Source organism: Thamnophis elegans, chromosome 5, assembly GCF_009769535.1.
Source record: "Thamnophis elegans isolate rThaEle1 chromosome 5, rThaEle1.pri, whole genome shotgun sequence".
Classification (NCBI taxonomy): Eukaryota; Metazoa; Chordata; class Lepidosauria; order Squamata; family Colubridae; genus Thamnophis; species Thamnophis elegans.
In genome coordinates this window covers 45,162,715-45,183,051 of record NC_045545.1, presented here as the reverse complement: position 1 = coordinate 45,183,051, position 20,337 = coordinate 45,162,715, and the positions used below count along the sequence as shown (strand labels likewise).

Sequence of the window (20,337 nt, the reverse complement as noted above, 5' to 3'; positions counted from 1 at the left end):
TATCTAGTCATGCAGGTCATCATAGACTTGTTCTTTACTGAAATCTAAGCATATGATCCAAAAATGATCTGATATTATTTTAGAGTTCATTGAACTGCAATAAATTGGAGCCATCATGTGCCAAATCAATGGCTGTTTATTTGGTTACATTCAGTCAGATTTCTCAAGAAATGCATCTGTTCCCTTGGCTTCCTCCATGTGTTAATTTTGGCACATCTTGCTTCTTTTCTCCACCTTTCCCCCCCATTTTCCTGCCATCACATCATCAACTCAGCTGACACTGAGTGAGAGGGATGTTGGTAGCAACAGACATCTTTATCTTTCTTAGTAATGATGTCAAGACAAGGTTTCTTGTCACCAAATGCCCTATTTAAAGATCACAGCGCAGGGTCCCCACCGAAGATCATATTACGTGTAAAGAAAAATAACAGGCCTATTCCTGGGGAAAAAGCACTTGAAGCAATGTCTGCAAAGCAATTGCTTTAGGAAGCAGAAATTACATGAATATATTTACAAGGAGGAGTTTTATATACAAAGAACTCAGTGCATAATTCTTTCAAGATTAATTTAGGGCAAATATATCTGTCTTCAGGTTTCCCTGTTCACATTATGCGCAAGACTTTCCATTAGTAATAAAATGAGATGTAGTAGAATTTTCTGAATACAGGCAGTCCTTTGACTTATGACCACCAACTTCTGTTGCTAAGCGATGTGGTTGTTAAGCAACTTACGTCTACTTTTATGACCTTGTTGTCACAGTTGTTTAGTGAATCACATGAGCATTAAGGAAATTCGGTATTTGTTAAGCAAATCCTGATTCCCCAATTGACTTTGGTATCTGAATTCAGCTGAGAAGGTCACAAATGGCAATCATATGACCCTGGATGTTTGCAAGTGCTCACATTTTGATCACGTGACTGGTCATAAATGCAAGGACCAGTCATAAGTCATTTTTTTCAGCACCATTGTAACTCAGAATAGTCACTAAAAATGGTGGCAGTCAGAAATATCTGTATTGTGCCAACACCACAATGTTCAATAAGAGATGTTATTTTATTTTCCCCAAATGGAAATATAGTAATTTATTTGTAATCAAGCATTAAACCTAGGAGGTAAGCAGCTAGCTTCAACAGCAATGTTTCCATCCCACTCTTTCCAGATTCAGTATTTGATTGCAAGAATACAAATTCAAATCATTTTATAGTTCTTTCAGAAACTGACAGTCTTTTAAAACTTCATTCTGATGTACCAAATAAATATATAAAATATATATTTTAAAGAAAATACACTTTGAATAGATCTTATCAACTACCGAACCATTATTCTACTAGTTTTATATTTCCCCTTTCCAGCAAGTACTGAATGTGCCCTCAGAATGTGTCTTCAGTTCACTTCATAACTCTATGAATTAGGGTGGGCTGAGAAACTGACCAGCCTATAATCAGTCAGTGGCTGAAGATGAATTTGAATCAGACTTTAAATTCATACAAAGCAAGAGAAGTGAAGGTTTTTGTATTATGAGTATGTATAAATTCAGGAGCCTTCTTGGTAGATATATACAACATAGGACTAAGCAATTGCACAAAACTGAACCCACAAAAAGTCAATCACATTTTAAACTAGAATGTGTAAAGATCCAGTTTTTGACTGGTTTGTAAATATTGAGTTAGATGAATCTAGAAAATAGAATTAATTAACTAAAGTAATATAAAGTAATGTTGGAAGGCCAGCCACTACATTATATGTGACTTGGCCAATAAAATCCCATAGGCTATATTATATACAATTTTAAATAAAATGTTATTTCCTTAAAATACCAAAATTTAATAAAGTTTGGTAAAAAAATCACCCATAGAAATAAAACAAATAGAAAATAGAAATTTTAAATGGCAAACAAACAATTCAATCAACTACCTGTATTACTCCCCCTAAAAAATCCTTACATGGAAACTATACTTGTGAAAGGAAAATAGAAAAAATAAACAACTAAAACAAAGGAAAAACTGATGTAACATTCTTTTTTAAAAAGCTAGTTGGAATTGCTTGTTGGATGGAGTGACAACATGCAGTACTCACAGGGCTATATTACTGTGTATTATATTAATCTACAATGTTAATCTAACTTATTTTAAATCTTTTTTTCTTAACTAAAAACATTTTTACAACAAAGCATTTTGAAGGTTAACTTAAGGCAAATTTAAATTTTAGAAAGTAGTTTAGATTAGTTTTCAGGAATTGAGAAGCCCTATTAATTAAGTAGATTCACTCAATCAAATTATTCAGCTGTCTACAATTAATCACCTTCGCTTTCTTAAAGTGCCAGCACTGCTATATCCAGTTAACGTTACTGTATGGGATTTGTTTGCTTTTGGTTTAGTTTGTTGTATGAATTCCAGCTATTCTGATATGAAACCATGGCTTAAAGTGTTGTATGATCCGACCACTGTGGTGTATTCAACAAAACACGGATTAATATGCCATAGTTTAATACAATGTGTAAATTTAATCAGCAATGTTTTGCAAAAGTGCGAACTGATGCTGTTCCTGATTAAGCTCTCCATCACTATCATCATCATCAATTATTATCAATCATCAACAACAACAACAAGAGGTTTCAGAGCCTTTTGCTCCCTTCCTGGCTCCCAATACTAAGAATACAGTGTTTGATGCTGGAGGAGGAATAGGACCTGCTATAAGAGAGCAAAACAGCTCTCAGCTGGGACATCCACAGAGATGGGAGATCAAAAAGTAAAAATTATAATTATGACCATGCAATCAAAATTCTGCCCCTTTTATGTCCATGTAGATGTTCCTGCTCTCAGCTCTCCATTGATTAGCACTATCGTGATGTTGATCCGTAGGGACCATATTGATCAATTTTCCAGCTCCCCATGGTCAACTAGCTTTTACCTCATTAGGTAACAAAATGTCTTCAAGCAAACAACCAAGCTCAGAGAGCACCCAGGTCTCTATACGTAGCTAAGTTTCTCCCATGTTTCTGTGAGTCCTTTAGGTTGCTCTTTTAAATCTCCCTTGTCCATGTTTTATGTTGTCTCTTCTATAGCAAGACCAAGCAGCCACCCAGAGCAAAGAATATTGCCTCTTCTCTACATAAAGTGTTGAGTGCCTTGTATAATATCAACAAGTACATCTGTAGTATACACAGAATGCCTGGCTGAAATGTGAATGATGGCTACTTGTGGTTCAGTATATTGTGCAAACCTTATATACATAGTATCTGATTTTTGTGTCATGTGAATGCCATTGATATAGTGTAGTGGGTGAATCAAGTCCTTAAATGTCCGTGCAGACATATTGGAGGCTCCAGTATTAATAAATATAATCCTGGGGTGTGAAGCGTTATTATATAAATGCATAATTGACCACACAGTACTATGCATATTTGTTCTAAAGTAAAACTTCAGAATAACTATTTTAGAGTAGGTGATTTACTTTGACACAGATGTAAGATGACTGTGCTAAACCCAAACAAATCAATGTACATTACTGTAGCTCCTTATATTGTGTGGAATCCAGCTATGGTGGTTGATGGCCATTGTTTGATGGTTAGCATATCTTGTGAAGGCAGCCACCCATGACTTAATCAAACCAGGATGGCTTAGATTAAGGTTTTCTGAACTCGGCCACTCGATCGCGCTGACAGACCCAGAGTCCAGCAATGAAGTCCAACGGCTCATCCTTGGGAGGGATTTTTCTCAATGACTGCGATAAACGCGGTTATTTGACACCTGTCCCCGAGGCCTGAAAAAAACGGGCTGCCAAAGGGACGGAGCAAAGGCGTTGTCAGGTGTACCGACACGCAAGAGCAAGAGGTGAGTGGCGCAAAGATCGACCACAGCTGCCCCCGAGAGTCGCCCACTTTGACAGCCCAGTCTCGGAAAAGCAGAGTGGCAAGCAATCCACAGAGGGGGGAAAAGGTGGGGCGAAACCGGCAGAAAGGAACGAGCGCTAAACCTGGCGCCGATCCAAGGTGCTTTCCCATAAACCACATGCTTCGGCGCAGCTCTTTATAAAGCGCGACCTCCAAGCAGCCAGCAGTTGGGAGGCAGGCTTTCCTGGGGATTGTTGTTACGAAGTGGAAGTTCCAGCCCCCTCTTGCCGGCCGCCTACCAAGGGGAGCGGGACTAATTGCAAGAAAAGGCGCGCCCTCTTGGCTCTCGCGAAGCAGGACTTGAAGCCCCACGGAGCCTTGCAGTGCAGTCCCCGGAGTAGTAAGCGCGCGCGCACGGCGAAGGTAGGAACCCTTCTGGTGGTGGCGGCGTTGGTTGTAAGGGTAGCGAGGCTTTGGCGGCCAAGTGCTTGTCTTCTCCTCCGGGCCGGCAGAGTGTCGGCATAGTTCGTTGCTTTTCAAGCAATTGCGCAAAGCACCCAGTTCCTTTGCAGCCGTCCCAGGCGCTCAAGCTACGGCCCAGTTGCTCTGACAGTTGGCTCGTTTGCTCTTGAGCGGCTGCGGGGAACTTTCCCAACCTCTGCGGAGCATTCCACTTAGGAGTTATTGCCGAGTAAGAATGAAAAGGGGAACCGCCGTTGCAAACGTTCGGCTTTCTACAGCGAAGAATGAAACGGGGTTTGACCGTGGCTTTATCCCCCTCAGTGTTGAGGCGGCAGTGCAGGATGGTCTTGTTGCCCTTGGCTTCCTCCTCCTCTGGGGCATTTACTGACCTCTGCTTGTAGCTGGTTCCAGGTTCTCTCCCACTACCACCGCCTTTTTTTTTCTTCCTCCCGTTCATCCTCATCTTTCACGCCCCCTCCTGTCAAGTTGCACAAAGCTGGTCAGAAAAATCTAAAGAAAAATTGAAGTCCCCCTTGAGGAACCCTCCTCTGGCTCCAGCTGGCCAATGTTTGCTTGAAAGGAAGGCCCAAAGGGCATTTTTCAAATAAACATGCATTGTGATCCTGAATAAGTTGCTGTTTCCTTTTGAAATCAGTTGCACTGTAATGCACTCACATTGCCTTATTAGTGTTACCAGCATGTAGCCAGCTAGAGCTTAAATATTGGTTGCAGAGTGGAGCTGCCACAGCCACAGATAAGGGGACCTGTCAAATGTTGGGGTGAAGTTTTCTCCTGGTATGGAAGTTTTAGAGGACCGTAGGACTTCTCCGTTGTACAGTACTCAAGTAGATAAACCATCTAGTGTTTAAAGCCTTGAAACTTTTCTTCCTGCATAGCCCTTCTGATTTCTCAGAGCTTAATTTGAACCTGTTTTTGACTCGGTTTTTGCTCTGAGTCACAAAATAAAAGGGAGCATGTCGAAAAAGAAACCATGGTTAACAGTGCACAGTGGAAGCCCCTATAAAGCAGCCATTCAGAATGGGTACCATCAAAGTAAGTCAAAAGTAGTATATGGCAGGTTGGAAGTTGATAAGTTCAACAACACATGGCTAATAGTTTTCTACATCCTTAGGTGTATGGAATAGGAGTACTATTCCTCTAGTATGGAAAGTGAAATTCATAGGCCAGACTTGCAGAGTATACTAAATACTTCAGATGTGTAAATGTAACTGTTCTGGTTTATGGCTTAACCAGAATTGGCTACACCCCCATGTTCTGCCACAATTAAGCAAAGTATGATTTAATAATGTACTTTTAATGTCTCCTGGTTAAACGGTGCTCCTAGGCCTTTGTTCCCAATTCGAAAGTGATTTGCCATTGCCTTCTCTCTTAGGCTGAAAGAGAGTGACTGGCCCAAAGTCATCCCAGAACTTATGTCTCAATGCAGAATTAGAATTCACACTGGTTCCAAGCTTGGTACCATTAACCACTATACTCAGCCAGCTCTTGTTTGCAGGCAATTAAGCTAAAAATCTTGAAAGAATTCTGTTAATATTAAGAAACCTATCAATCTATTTCACCTTCTAGCTGAACATACAGTAATAAAGGCCTCCCGGGCTTTCTAAGTGGGCATATTGATATGAAATCTTTTCCAAATCTTTCCTCATTGTTTTTCTCTCTCTTATCCTCCTTCCCTTTGGATTCTTTTGCTAATCTCAGTGAACAAATCATTGGAAGCCTTTTGGAAGATCCCCCAAGGTTGTAGGACAATAACTTTGGAATGCTATGGCATAAAATAACCCTTACATTGTTCTGGAAAGCTTTTCTTGTGGATAGCAAGGTGCCAAGGATAAGGGAAGAAGCAGAGGTGGGTTGCTATCGGTTCAGGCAAACCGGTAGTGCAAATTGCGACTGGGTCACCGAACCGGTAGGGACGGCAGGCTCGCCATGCCCACAAACCGGTTCATCTGTCACCGTGGCATGTTTTTTGGGCATTTTTTAATGTTCTGTGCATGCACAGACTTATTTATAGACAACTGTGCATGCACAAAGTGCGCCGTGCACCGAACTGGCAGTAACACCGGCAGCAACCCACCCCTGAGAAGGAGCATGCAGTGGCAGCAGTTCGGTGGAGAAGAGAGCTGTGCACAGAATCCAAAAGTGAAGTTATGAAAACCAATAAGAGTGAACAGCTGGAAGGTGTAATTGAGCCTTCTTAATCTTGTCTAACATTGGGATGACAGGAATTGTCCTCGAGTATATTAGGAAGAACCAAACTAAATAAGTGGCTGAAGTTGCAGGAAAGCCTGATATTCCTTTTCATAGTTATTACCCAAACTTGAAAGTTGATATGAAGCCTGATAGAGAGGTGCTGCCAGGTTTATTGGTAGGCAATTAAATACTTTTAGTGACCTAAGAATAGGGTACCACAGGACTCTAAAAATGACCATTAATGCACTAATGAAAAAAGCATGTGAAACCTCTCCAAATCTTTGCCACCCTCTAGTAGCTGCCCGTATTTTTTTCAGTCTGGATATAGAAGCCCAAATAACTGGTTTGATCTATGAAGAATAGAGTAACTTTTGTACTAGAGCATTTTCCTCTGTTATTCCTAATATTTATAGATGGATGATAGATTTATAGATTGGAAATCCTCTGCAGAGTAGTCAAACAATTTTTATATCCTCAGTTGCAAATATATATTAAAGTATTTGAGAACATTAAAAAAGGCTCAAATGTCCTGTAGAGGATTCCCAATCATTTAGTGCAAGTGAACTTTCTAGAGACGATGGTGGCTATCTTGGATCATTGCTTCCATTGCCTTAAATCGCAGGGAGACTTAAGTGGGGGCCCAGAGGTTAGTCTCAACATCTCTAGACTGACTCCTGTGGGAAAAGCTGTGGTTGGTCGATTCAGCTTTTTCAAGTAAGTTCCTGGAGCTGCCTTGTCTGTTGGTGGTTGCTGCAACTTGGTGGTCTTCTAACTTTTAATTCTTAGCCTTCTTTTTTCCACGCTGCTGTTCTGTAGATTTGCCATCTATCTGGAACCACTTCATGTCCTGAACTTCTGGGGCTTTTCATAGCAAGGAATTTTGGAACACAATGCTTGGGAAGCAAGAAAAGATAAATAGCCATTTTTAGCATCTGCAGTCTGTTTTGAAACAACAGCAGTTTCAGAAGATACTGAAGGGGAAATTCCAAATTGATCTGTGGGACTTGAGCAATTTCCTTGGATAATAAAAATTAGGGGGATGAAAAGAAACTGAGAAGGAGGAGGAACTGGCTGACTTTGTGCCAGTCATATACTCTCAGCCCATCCCACCTCACAGGGTTGTTTTTTTTGGGGGGGGGGGGATAGGAGGAAGTAGGTGTGTTGGATATGTTTGAGTTATATGTAAAAAGAATAAAGGCAGAATACACACAAATAAATACCTTGAATATTCTTTTCTATGGCTGGGCTAAAACATGCTATTGTTAAGGATTTGCTCAGTTCTTAGTGTTTTACATATTGATTGTATATAATTTTTTAATGATTTGATAGTACTTTTGTTTGTTGCTTGCAGCCATTATTCATTATATATTTAATCCCACTTTTAATATGTAACTCAAGGCAACAAAGATACATAATATTCCTGTCTCTTAATTTCCCCACAACAACCTTTGAGGTGGGTTGAGCTGCGTAGAGAGAATAACTAGCTGAAAGCTGCCCATCCAGCTTTCATGCCTAAAGCAGGCCTAGAACTGCAATCTCCTGGTTTATGTATATGCTTTCAGCACTGCCTACATACAGTATATTTTCTAAATAAATAAATGTGGCATGGAAGCTGCAATAGGCATCTAAAAACTGAACTTGGGGAATTTGAGCTGAGAGCTGCAATACTTCATTATGTTGGAGCAAGTATTTCATCTGCACAAGGAAGGGAAAAACCAGCTTTGTCACAGAACAGCAGGGAATGTGCAATCCATCTGAGCTGTAACAATGGGGGAAATTCCCAGCTTGGCTACTTGTCTGACCTCTTCTTTTCCTAATAAGAACATAAGAATGGAGGTGGAGGGAGAAAAGAATGCTTGTAAACCAGAGTTAAGGCTTCAAAACTTCCTGAAAAAGTTCCTGGATTGTTCTATCAAGTGCACTTTAAAGCACTCTTGGGAAATTCGGGCCTTAGCAGCAGTGCTGCTATGCTTTGCTAAATAAATGTGGCAAGCTTCAGAATATATATAGTCCAGAGATTTCTGCAGTCATGGATGCCAGCAGGATGGAAAAGAGTTATTGTTGGAGCCATGCCCAATATGTGGTAATTTGATATGGTCCGTTCCAAGCACAAATTGGTCTGAAGCAAAGGCCCGGTGGGAAAGTACAAATAGTAGAAGGAAATATTACTGCAATATTTTAGCACTGACTTTAAAAAAAAACTACGCATTTTTTTTAAACCAAACTTCTATGCAATAATGGATGGTAATTCTGAGACAGTATCACAGTCTTTGCTAGTAAGATGTTGTAGCAAAGGGCAGTGGGAGAAGAGAGAATGATTTCCCAGCATGTGTGGTTTGGAAGAAAGATGTGTGGCAGACCATGGGAGGAGAGAAACAAGTGAGGAATCCTCTAGATAAGCTGACGAAATTTTATGGCTACTTTTTTAAAAAGAGGCTGAGGGAAGACATAGCACCACATTAGCCAGACATCGATGAGTTTAGGACATACGTTTGAAATATAATGTTGATTTACATTAGAAAGGAAAAACAATGAAATGTAAAGGCTTGTTAAGGACAGTCCTATTTATTATTGTTTTTAGTTGCGAAGTCGTGTTCGACCCATCGCAACCCCATGGACAACTGTTCCTCCAGGCCTTCCTGTCCTCTACCATCCTCTGGAGTCCATTTAAGCTCACGCCAACTGCTTCAGTGACTCCATCCAGCCACCTCATTCTCTGTCATCCCGTTCTTCTTTTGCCCTCAATCTTTCCCAGCATTAGACTCTTCTCCAGTGATTCTTTCCTTCTCATTTAGTGGCCAAAGTATTTTGAGTTTTATCTTCAGGATCTGGCTTTCTAAAGAGCAGTCAGGGTTGATCTCTAGGACTGACCAGTTTGATCCTATCTATAGGAGCAGAAAACGCAATATGAGACTTCTATTATGAGACTTCTAATATGAGACTTCTTCTTCATCCACAGCCCAGGAAAACATGTTTGCCTCTATGCAACTAGCCTTGTTTCTTCTCGCAACCTGCGGTATCCACGTAACTGAACAGAATCATTCTGGTTGCCACCGGCTCATCATGGCATCCCACCTTAAGAACTTGACTGATCTGGTGAGTTTATAAATTATATCATAAGAACACAGTATTAAAAGAATAATGATGTTAAGAAGTAACATTATATGGACTGGGTATCTGTGCTGATGGTATCTTGGTAGTAGATTACCAGCTTAACAGTCAGGCTGGGTCTGTATTAAATAAAGTTATAGTAGTATCTAATTTCCAATGTTTTATGTTGTTTCCAGTCCCTCTAGTATTCGATTCAGGAAAAAGTTATTCTTTTTTACAGTAAGTGGTACCGGGCAACAAGAGAGCAGTGTTGACGCTGAAATTATCTTGGCATCTTTCTCATGTTTACAAATGCTTGGCCATTCTCAACACAACAAACCTGTAAAATAGTTTTGCATTATTTCCCTAGTGCCAGTGTAGATTCTGACTAAGAGCAGCTTACTAGAGATTCCTACAGTGTGTGGCTTGAGTGTTCCTAATTGGTAGTGTAATTTCTTTGATTTCTGCACCAAAAGTACTGGAAGAATGAATATGCAAACCAGGAGGGGGAAAAAAAGTTGTGTATAAATAAAAGTTACTTAGAATTCTGCCCAAAGAATTGGTTATATTATATGCATAACCTTTGATTTGTTTAAGATATCGGTTGGCAAAATTTAGAAGGGGTGAAAAACTATGAAAAAGAAAGGTAAAGTTTCCAAGATGTGCATGGCCCCCAGTATTTTGGTGATCACTCATCCTAATAACCAACCCAAGATCAGCTGGGCACTGGTGCCTACATGGGACACTAAAGTCAAGTTATTGGGAAGCTTATTTTACTTTCATTTAGGTTTTGGGGGGGGGTTGTTATGTCATTTTAGCAATATTACCGATTACCTCTTCTATGCTGCAAGAAAATGAAATTGCCAAATATTTACTGTTGTAATAAGAGCTGTATGAAGTTCCTACATCCCTGAGACCAAACATCCTCCTGTCTAAAGCCATTTTGGAATGGTCTGATCAATTGGCTGTGTACTGAAGTTTAATCCAACTTGCCATCTTTTCATTTTCATGCCATAGTCATTTATTTTATGAAACAAATGTATATGGCTTCCCAAGCCACATATGATGACTTCAGGTGGCTTACAGCATTAAAAATCCAGGACATATACAATGCAACCACTAGACAAGTTGAGCATTGGAATGCCCTGAGATTAGGGCAAAACCTCCTTGAATATTTTGCTGCTATTTCTTCACCTGATCGTTACTCTGGGTTTTTCCCCCATCTAAATATTTTATTTATTTTTTTAGTTGGAGGAATAGCCCAGAGATTATATGATTAATTGATGCAGGCTGGATTTTCCAAAGCTAACATAACTGACAAGTTAATTGTCAGGGAAATCTAGAGCTGCAAAATGTTAAAAGCAAAGTCTCCTGGAATCTTGATTTTTGCCTAAACCATTAATAAACTATTAGGAAATCTCTGCTGCAAGAATTGTTTTCATAACTAACGTTTTAGAAATCTCGATACTTTTCTTGCCTACAAAATTCCCAGGAGCTTTACAGAATTCTGATTCAGATAGGAAAGATTCACAAGAATTATTATTTAGCTAACAAAAATATGAAGACAAAACTGTCTACAGCCAGGAGATGAGGCTTTAAATAGCATTGTTCTAGGGACACTTTCTCTTGTAATTTTTTCTATTGTGCCCATTTTTGATGCATTTCTGGGGTGAACATCCTCTGAGGATGACAAATGTTTGAGTTGGTCAGGTGACTTTATTAAAGTCTTTTTGCCATCCTGAATCCTCTCTATTCTCCACCATTACTTGACCAATACTGAAAATCTAACTGACTTTCCTAGTCACCCCACAAATCCAGGCACTTATGGCCATGTTAGTTGGATAATTGTGGGAGTTTTGTTACTACATTTGAACCATGCAAGTTATGGAAGATAGTACTTTCCTAAAGCAAGCTAGTTTTTCATCCAGTCTGCTCTCTGTAACGTTAATGGCTCTATTGTCTTAATATCTTTGTGCCGTATACTACTAGATTCTGCAAAAACTAACAAGAAAGCACCAACATAAGATAAATAATACTTCAATGTTTTGATTATCCATATTTATTATAAACAGTCCCTATTAACAACATTTTCTAAGGATAAATTGTTTTATTGTTTTGACTTTGGGATAAACCTCCCTAAAAAAGGAATGTTGAGTTGCTAGTGTTCCTGTTCCAGAGTTCAGTTCTCTCCTTAGGGAAGCAAATTCCTGCCTGTCTGAAAACAACTTGGTTGTAATATTTATATTAAACAGTGCTGAAACACCTGCTATCTCTTACATGTATTGGTTGCCAAAGAATATTCAAGGAGAATGATGTATTTGTGATTCATTATTTGGCTCCTTTGAGGATTTTAAAGACATTGGGGTCTGCTAATATCGTATCTAATCTTTTAATAATGCATAGGTCCAATGTATAGGTTCATTGGGCAAGCCTAGTGAAGATGAAAGAGGTTCCACATTGCAATACTATTTGAGATAATTGTGTTTCTGTCATTCCTGAGGAAATAGAGTCTTTTGCTTGTAGTCTGGATCCCTGCCCCTCCTTGTTGTGAAAGTTTTCAGGGAGCTGACAGAAAACTGGTGGTGGGAAATGCATCCTTCAGAAAGAAAGTGTTACCATATGCTTGAAGGGGCAGTGGCGTGCCCCTTTCTCAAGAAACTTTTCTCAACTCATACATTCTGAGCAATTGTCAGCCTATGTCAAAATTTCCCTTTTGGGGCAAGATTATGGTTGGGCTGGAATTGCATTGAGCCCTGGAAAAAATAGAGGATCTGGCCAGTCTGGTTTCAGGCCTAAATTCAGCCCGGCACAGCATTGATTGTGTCCATGATATCTCATAGGACTGAGATAGGGATAATGTAATCCTTGTCCTGCTTGATTTCTCAATAGCTTTGGATATCATTGAACAGTCTTCTGATCCATTTCCAGTAGTTAAGAGTAAAGGGCACAGCTGTTCATCTTTCCAAATAGATGGATTCAGTCAATAATATGCTTGTGAGAAATTAAATCATATATCTCTTAAGTGGGGAAATTCCCCAGAGCTTGCTACACTCCCAGTCCTCTTCAAGATCTTCCTGAATCTGCTAGATGATGTCATCTGGCTGCCTGGAGTCAGGTTTCACCAGTATGCTAACAATGCCCAACTCTATAGCTTGGCTACTGGAAAATAACTCATGTCAGTGAAGTTTGTCCACTAATCTAGAGTTTATCCAGGTATGAATGGGAGTAGAACTGATTGAGATCAATCCCAATAAGAGGGAGTAGCTGTGGGATCAAAGAGAGGCCGCTTCCAGTATGACTCCATGATTAACTTCAAGCAGGGTTACACTTCTCTGTGCAAATTTAGTTTGGGGGCCCTCTTAGATTCATAGTTTCTGCTTGAAGAGCAGGTGGCTAAAAGCCTTTTGCTGAGCTATATCTAGAGTGTCAATTGTAACTCTTCCTGGAACTGCAGACATTACTCGCTGCCATTTATGCCTCAGTCACCTTTCCTTTGGAATATTGTAATATGTAGCACTGCCCTTGAGGTGCATTTGGAAATTGCATCTGTGAAGAGTGAGGTGGTTTGGGTAGTGGTGGATTCTTTTGAAGGAGCTCATTGTGACACTTTTATTCCAAGAAGTCAGTTCCATTTGGCTTCTGAGTGTAGTTCAAGGCATTACCCTAATTATGCTTCCTGGCCTGGGGATATCTTTGGATGCACTTTTTTCCCATAATAAGGTTTCTCAAACTGTGAAGTATACCCCCTAGAAGCAAGAGTCCAAGAGAAGTGTGAAGAACCTTTTTGTTTCATCATTAAAATAAATCTACCTTTAATTGTATTGTTTTCATTGTTCATATGTGTTCATTTTGGTGTTTGGATTTTTAGAGAATGTGTGTACACTAAAGGGAGGTGTGATGGCAACAGATTTAAGAAACCCTGCCTTGTAATATCTCCCTATTTCAAGAAGACCCAGCAGGGTAGAATTCTGATGTGCCTCTTCAACTAGACTAGAGACTCTCATCTTTTGGGATCAACAGAAGTACTTTTTCAGTTGCTGCCCTTCTCCTCTAGAATAATATATTGTCTGAGATGTGATTGGCCTCTTCCAGAGGTGGGTTCCTACCAGGTCAGACCGCTTCAGCCGAGTAGGTAATAACTTGGCCTGTCACGCCCCCGAACCCATTCTCTCGATGGCACCATAGGCACCACCATCTTGTTTTTTTGCTTATGTGCATGCACAGAAGCTTTTTTTAGTACTGTGCATATGCGGGTAGTACTCATTGAGCATGTGCAGCGCATCCATGAGCGAACTGACAGTAGCAGCAGCTGGAACCCACCCCTGGCTTATTCCCTTCTCAATGTTAGAAATCTGATGAAAGCAAGGTTTTTCTATCAAGCAAGGAAGACTGGGTTGCTGTAACGCCCTCTTGGTTGGGAAAGTAAGTCTCCCTTGCTGTTAATATTTTCAGTCTCGGCTTCAGGTTCCATAGGAACATCTCTAGTCACTGATTTACTTTACTGTATTTTTAAAATTACATTTATATATTGGAACCTGTCTATCACTCATTATCAGGAGTTGGAGCAGCCTGTAAATCCTACAAATAAACCAATAAATAAATAATAGGCATTGGAATTGACTGTAAGTCTTAATATAATAACAGGTAACAGATAATATAATCTGAATTGGTAGAAATAATTTATAGTTTTAACTTTATTTTTTTATTTAAATCTCCCTTTGAAAGGAATAATACATGGTTCACTTTGTTTATTAAAAGTGCCCTTATTTTTCAGTATCTTTTCTAAGCCAAGGAGAATGAGTCATTTGTAACTCATACTATTTCTCAAATATTACGCTGCCACACCTTAATGGAGCTTATTGTTCAAATAAAACATACTGCTGATTAATTTTGCAGTCATGGCTAAAGTTTAGGATTAGTTAGTATATATTTACTTGGAGCCAAAACTTTAATGATTCCAATTTCAAATATTATGAAAGTAACTCTGTACCCATTTGGCACTATTTATATCCAGTATATGGCATATTACTATCATAAAAATCTCCCTTCCCTACTCCTAAAGAGAATACAGATTTTGGAACAAAGAGTGGGATTTTCAAGCCACTTAGATCCAGGAAAAGGGTTGGATTAACAGAATGTATATTTAAAACTCTGTGAATTCCGTAGTTGAATGCCTTTAAATCAAATGGGAATTTGCAAGTTTGACTCAACAAGCGATTTTAATGATGTGTGTCGTGTTTTAACAATGTTCATTCAGAAACCCCATTGCGTCATCTATTTCAGTAGCTGTTTCAAAAACTGAATTATACTTGCAGAGACACCTGATTTTGTAAAGCTGTTTTTTCATTCTAGTGTGATTTTTCTTGTTATACTTAACAATAGCCCTTATGATGGAGTTAAATCAAAGTAAAAAATACAATTGGTTTTTTAATGATCATTTGGAGTTACCAAGACCACAGAAAAGATGGTTTACAGCCCATAAAGCACTTATGGCAGTCATAAGATGTTGCACGCGCATATACACACACACTTCCATGACTACATTTGAGCACTTGGAAACTGGCTCACATTTACAACTGGTTGCAGTATCCTGTATGTATGTATGTATGCATGTCTGTAATCTGTGATTTGTTTATTTTTTTGGCTGGTTTCTGGCAAAAAAAATATTGCCCATCTGAGAGAATGAATTCAGACTTACGACCATGTGATAAGCTTAATATCCACTGTAAAAATAGTCATAAAATTAGATCCAGTCATGTGGGTCAGTGGTCTCCAACCTTGGCAACTTTAAGACTTGTGAACTTCAACTCCCAGAGTTCCTCAGCCAGCAAAGCTGGGAGTTGAAGTCCACAGGTCTTAAAGTTGCCAAGGTTGGAGACCACTGATGTGGGTGCCTCAACTTGCAACTGTCATGACTTGCAACCAAAATGTTGGTCCCAGTTGCCGTCATAAATCAAGGACTACTACTGCAAATTGTAAATTCACAGTCAACTATGCTCATGGAAAAGAACGGCTGTGAAATGGATAATGTGATTCCCAGAATAGTGGAAATTGTATGATTTCTTTCCTGGTGATGTTGTTGAAGAGTCTTTCAGCAGAGTAGCCAGAAAGCAAAAACTGTGGTTCCAATTGCCAGAGTTTTGTTTGGTTAACTGGTTGGTGCCTAGTTGTTGCTGTGCTGGCTTAGAAGCCATTTTGGCAGAATCAAAAACTCCCCCATCCTTTGGGCAAGTGGGGACAGGTTGAAGATGCTAAACCCAAAACCGAAAGTGATGCTCTTAAACTGTTTATCATTCTTGGGATAGTGAGCCAAGCTTTTTCCCTCGTTGATTTCCTGCTTGCCTTTTCCTGAGTTGCTCTGTGATATTGCTGGTGATTGTTGCCATTGCTTGTGGAGCTGTGGATGTGTCTTTTTGACAGCCCTAATTCTGATCAATTGCTGTGGTTAACTCTGAACCATTCCCTGATTTATTTATCCCAAACACATTTCTTTCGCTTTTCTTGCAACCTTCTAAAACAAATTCTAGCTTTATGCAGGGAATTCAGTTCTCTAACCTTGTTATGCTGTCACTAGTGTTTGCGTTTGCCCTAGATATCAGCTTTCTTGGAACATTCTTTGGATTCATAAAGCTAAAACAGAGTAAGATTAATGGACATTTTCCCTGTATTTTTTCATTATAGCTTGATAGCCAGATGGTAACTTCCTGCCTGCGATCTTTTGAATATGTGGATGAAAGGGAACTGGTAAGTTGCAAGAGAGTATCCTGTATTCAATTTGTTACATTGCCAATTAGAGTTTATATAAGAGCTTCTAGTGTTCAGAGTTTGAAGCAGTGGCTTTCATTGTATTTTTCAAGATTTTTTTTTTCACTACAAGGAATTGTGAGTGTAGTGCTGACCTTTGGTTTAGCTTTGGGCTTCTGCATATCTTTTCCTCTAGCTACTAGGAGATTCCAAACCAGAATTTTCTATCGTGTTCAATCTTGAGTATTCCAATTGGTTTTGAATTGTGATTATTTCCTCCCCACAGTTACTAAGGAAAGGTTATCATTCTACTTAGTTAGCTTTCAAAAATGTTATGAGAGGTCATTAGCATTAGCCGAGGTGGCGCAGTGGTTAGAGTGCAGTACTGCAAACACTTCAGCTGACTGCTATCTGCAGTTTGGCGGTTCAAATCTCACCGGCTCAAGGCTGACTCAGCCTTCCATCCTTCCGAGGTGGGTAAAATGAGGACTCAGACTGTGGGGGCAATATATGCTGACTCTGTAAACCGCTTAGAGAGAGCTGAAAGCCCTATGAAGCGGTATATAAGTCTAACTGCTATTGCTATTGCTATTGCTATTTAGTTTTTCATCTCCATAGTGAGCTCGTAGACAAAATACCCCAAGAGGAATTTATGAGCCTTTGATGCTGCTGTTATTCATTTGATTGACATACCTCTTTAGATCCTTTATAATTGGAGAAGAGCAATTATATTGATCATCTTCAAGTCTATTTTTACCCTTGTCCCTTTTTGGAAAGGACAGGTGGTAGCAACAAGAAAGAATAGTACTTAATCTGAACAAACCTGAATATTTTCATTGCTGACATCTATATTTATTATCTTCTAGGATAATACTGAATGCTTTCTCAAAGCAGCCTACCATCCCCTGAAAGGTATCATTGATAATATTACATTCAAGAGTAATACTCCAAACTACGTGAAACTCGGTCTGATCAAGGGTTTATACGTGAACCTTGCAAAATGCATTAAGCCTCACGATGATAAGAATAAGGTACATTTTATTGATCAGTTATCCAAACCTCAGAAATAATGCTAATACATTTAATGAGAATGAGAAGCTGATTGACAATTGACATCTAAATTTTAAAGCTGAGGATGCTGAGGAGAGAATTGAAAAAAAAATGCTTTAGTGTGTCTTTCCTTGAATGTGCCTTCTTTTTAGAGAAGTTGGGATTGCACCAGATATAACCTTAATCACATTTTTAGACTTCACATACAGGCACATAATTTTAAAGTACCTAAAGACAGGGCAGAAAGAGGGTTAGTTTGGGCCCTATGAAGCAATGCATACTTTTTAGGCAGCTGCTGCTTTCTCCAAGTGCTTGCTATCTGTAATGGGGAAGAAATGCTTTTGGTTGGTATTTATCTTATGCTGGCCCATGGACAAAATGTGCAAAAAGTATCATCTGGGCAATATCATTTAGGACCAATCAAAATGACTCAAAAAGGCATGCACTCCTCTAAATTCTCCAGAAGTCATCATCAATTAAAATGTCCCCAAATATGAGAAAAAGAAGTTTTAGGAAAATCCCCCAAATGGGTTAGCAGTTTTAACCAATGGGATCTACGGAGTCAATCTGGAAACAGAGTTTGTGGATTGAATGTGTAATATATTGTATTTGGCTACACTTAATCTTTAGGGACTGATAATTCCTAAGGCAGTGGTCTCCAACCTTGGCAACTTTAAGACCTGTGGACTTCAACTCCCAGAGTTCCTCAGCCAGCTTTGCTGAGGAACTCTGGGAGTTGAAGTCCAAAGGGCTTAAAATTGCCAAGGTTTGAGACCACTGTCCTAAGAGACTGAGATGAGGAAGTACTTGCTCTATCTCACTGATCTTTTAAATCCTATTGATATGTTGGATATTCCTTGCAGGATCTTCAGTATAGAGTTGAGAATAGCCCTTGCTTATGGAAGTAGAGAAACTATGTTTGATTGGCTGGTGATATGCTGTGATAGATATAATAGCAGCTAATTTTGTTTATTTCCCCTTCTGAAAGAAGTGCATCAAGACCTTCTCCCGTACTGCAGAGCAGACTTTGCAACTGGTGCACAAATACTTTAGCCAAGCCAAGCAGTTTCTGAGCAAGGCAACATTCACAGATGATTGCAGTGGAGTCTTCCAGAAGTGTTCAGAATCCCAGGAAAAGGATGCTGTTTCTCCAGGTAAACAGTTCAAGACTTTCAGAGGTGCATTTCCTGCCAATTGTTCTGCATAGAATTGGGAAGCGAGGGTTAAACTGGGTAAAGCATTTTGTGGCTTTTATATATGTGCATTTATGTTTGTGGAGCAGGCTTCTCTGTGCATTTATATGTGCAAGTGTTGTCTATTGTCTGCTGGAATGCAAGCCTTAGAAGTCAACAGACATCTCATTTGAATGGAAATCTAGTGGGCCTCTTTAGTTTGAAGTGAGGGCAACACTGAATCTGTTTAAGTCTGATGTAGCTACAGATTCCTGACTCTTGTGTGCCTAAATAAGAGTTGTGGTGGCACAGTGATTAGAGTGCAGCATTGCAGTCTGACTCTGCCCACTGCTAGGAATTCAGTCCTCACTGGCTTAAAGTTGGCTTAGCCTTCCATCCTTCTGAGATCAGTAAAATGAGGACCCAGATTATTGGGGGCAATATGCTGACTCTATAAACTGTTTAGAGAGAACTGTAAAACATGTGTATAAGTATAAGTGGTATTGCTAGGATGGTGTAGATTTTAACACAATGTCAGATGAAGTTCTTCCCTTTCCCATTATCCATTGTTCTGTGTTAAGCAACTTTAATATTTCTGTATTTTCTTTGCCCTCTGACACATATTTGGCGTACGTTAGTGTTGAGAGACACTTCAAGCAGTATGTATAAAGACTGCCTAAAAGCCTACCATAGAACCATTTGTAATAGATATTACATTTGTTCTAAGTATCTTCACAATCAACTTCAATTTCAAAACTGCAGTATTTCTGCTTAAAGATGCAAGAATCCTAAAATGACCACCAGAAATGGGATCTTTTAATATCATGGCAGAGAATTTCAGATATATTCCTGAGATGGACCTCAAATAGATGGAAAGGCTAAGCTGCAAAGATGGGAATAAGTTGAGAAGACATTGCATTCTTATCTAACTGGTGTTTCTCTACGTCTGTTTGTACATACCCATCCTTCTGTTGTTTTTTTTTAATTCAGCTTGGAAGGTCCATATATAATGCTTCAATTCCTAATGGTCCTAGCATTGTTCAGGCATAATTGAATGGAATCTTTATAGCTGGGCTTTTCTCCACTTTTTAAATCTACTTCCAAATAAACCTCATTTTTAGTTTTATTACTCTGCAATCCAATGAGATAATGAAGCCCTCAGTCCTTCTGGATGGTTGCCAAGGAGAATGCAGTAACTGTCTGACCTGAAAATCTGTCTTGAGTTCATCTGTGTTCTTGTGGCAGTTTCTGTTTTATGTCTGTGCATGCAGCATCTATAGTGACGTAGACTATAGATTCACTTCTTATTGCCATGAATATCCCCATTGCCATTCCTATGGAGAAATTATTATTCTCTTTGCTTTGATTTTCTGGACAATTGAATCCTGATCCAGTGCTTGGTCTCAATGGTATATGATTTCTCCATAAATTTTAGTTGCATGAGCTCTTTCTTGGTGTTGCTACCCCAATCTAATCTTACACTCTCCATCCATCAATTCATTCATTAATCTTTCATCCTCAAAGTTCTTTCTGAATTCTGCTGCTGGTCGCCTTGCTTTATTTCAGTTTTAACCTGCAGTTTCTTCCGTTGTTTATCACCATGATTTGAAAAAAGGCTGAAATCGGGTGTTGGCATGGTCGCTTAAAGGTCGTGTCTAATCTGAGCCTAATGCAACCCTTTGGTTCTTCTTGCATCTTACACTGATTACTCTAAGGCCATTCTCTCTATCTGGATCTTTTCAGGTGTTGTTAGTGCCCTGGATTGCAACTGTTCAT

The 20,337-nt window shown here is 39.4% G+C and overlaps 1 protein-coding gene across 2 annotated transcripts in view; it reads left to right on the top strand.

Moving 5' to 3' along the window:
* The first annotated feature begins 4,073 nt into the window (after positions 1-4,073).
* CSF1 (colony stimulating factor 1) overlaps positions 4,074-20,337 on the top strand; it is a 23,868-nt gene continuing 7,604 nt past the window's right edge. Inside the window, exons 1-6 of one of the 2 annotated variants that reach the window (XM_032218892.1) lie at positions 4,074-4,255; positions 9,465-9,601; positions 16,277-16,339; positions 17,206-17,370; positions 18,381-18,543; positions 20,305-20,337. The exon at positions 20,305-20,337 is cut by the window's right edge and continues 965 nt beyond it. In XM_032218892.1, coding sequence (XP_032074783.1) covers positions 9,476-9,601; positions 16,277-16,339; positions 17,206-17,370; positions 18,381-18,543; positions 20,305-20,337 — 550 coding nt within the window. In that variant the 5' untranslated portion in view covers positions 4,074-4,255; positions 9,465-9,475. Of the gene's footprint in view, positions 4,256-9,464; positions 9,602-16,276; positions 16,340-17,205; positions 17,371-18,377; positions 18,544-20,304 lie in introns of both variants that reach the window. The other variant, XM_032218891.1, reaches the window with a different exon arrangement.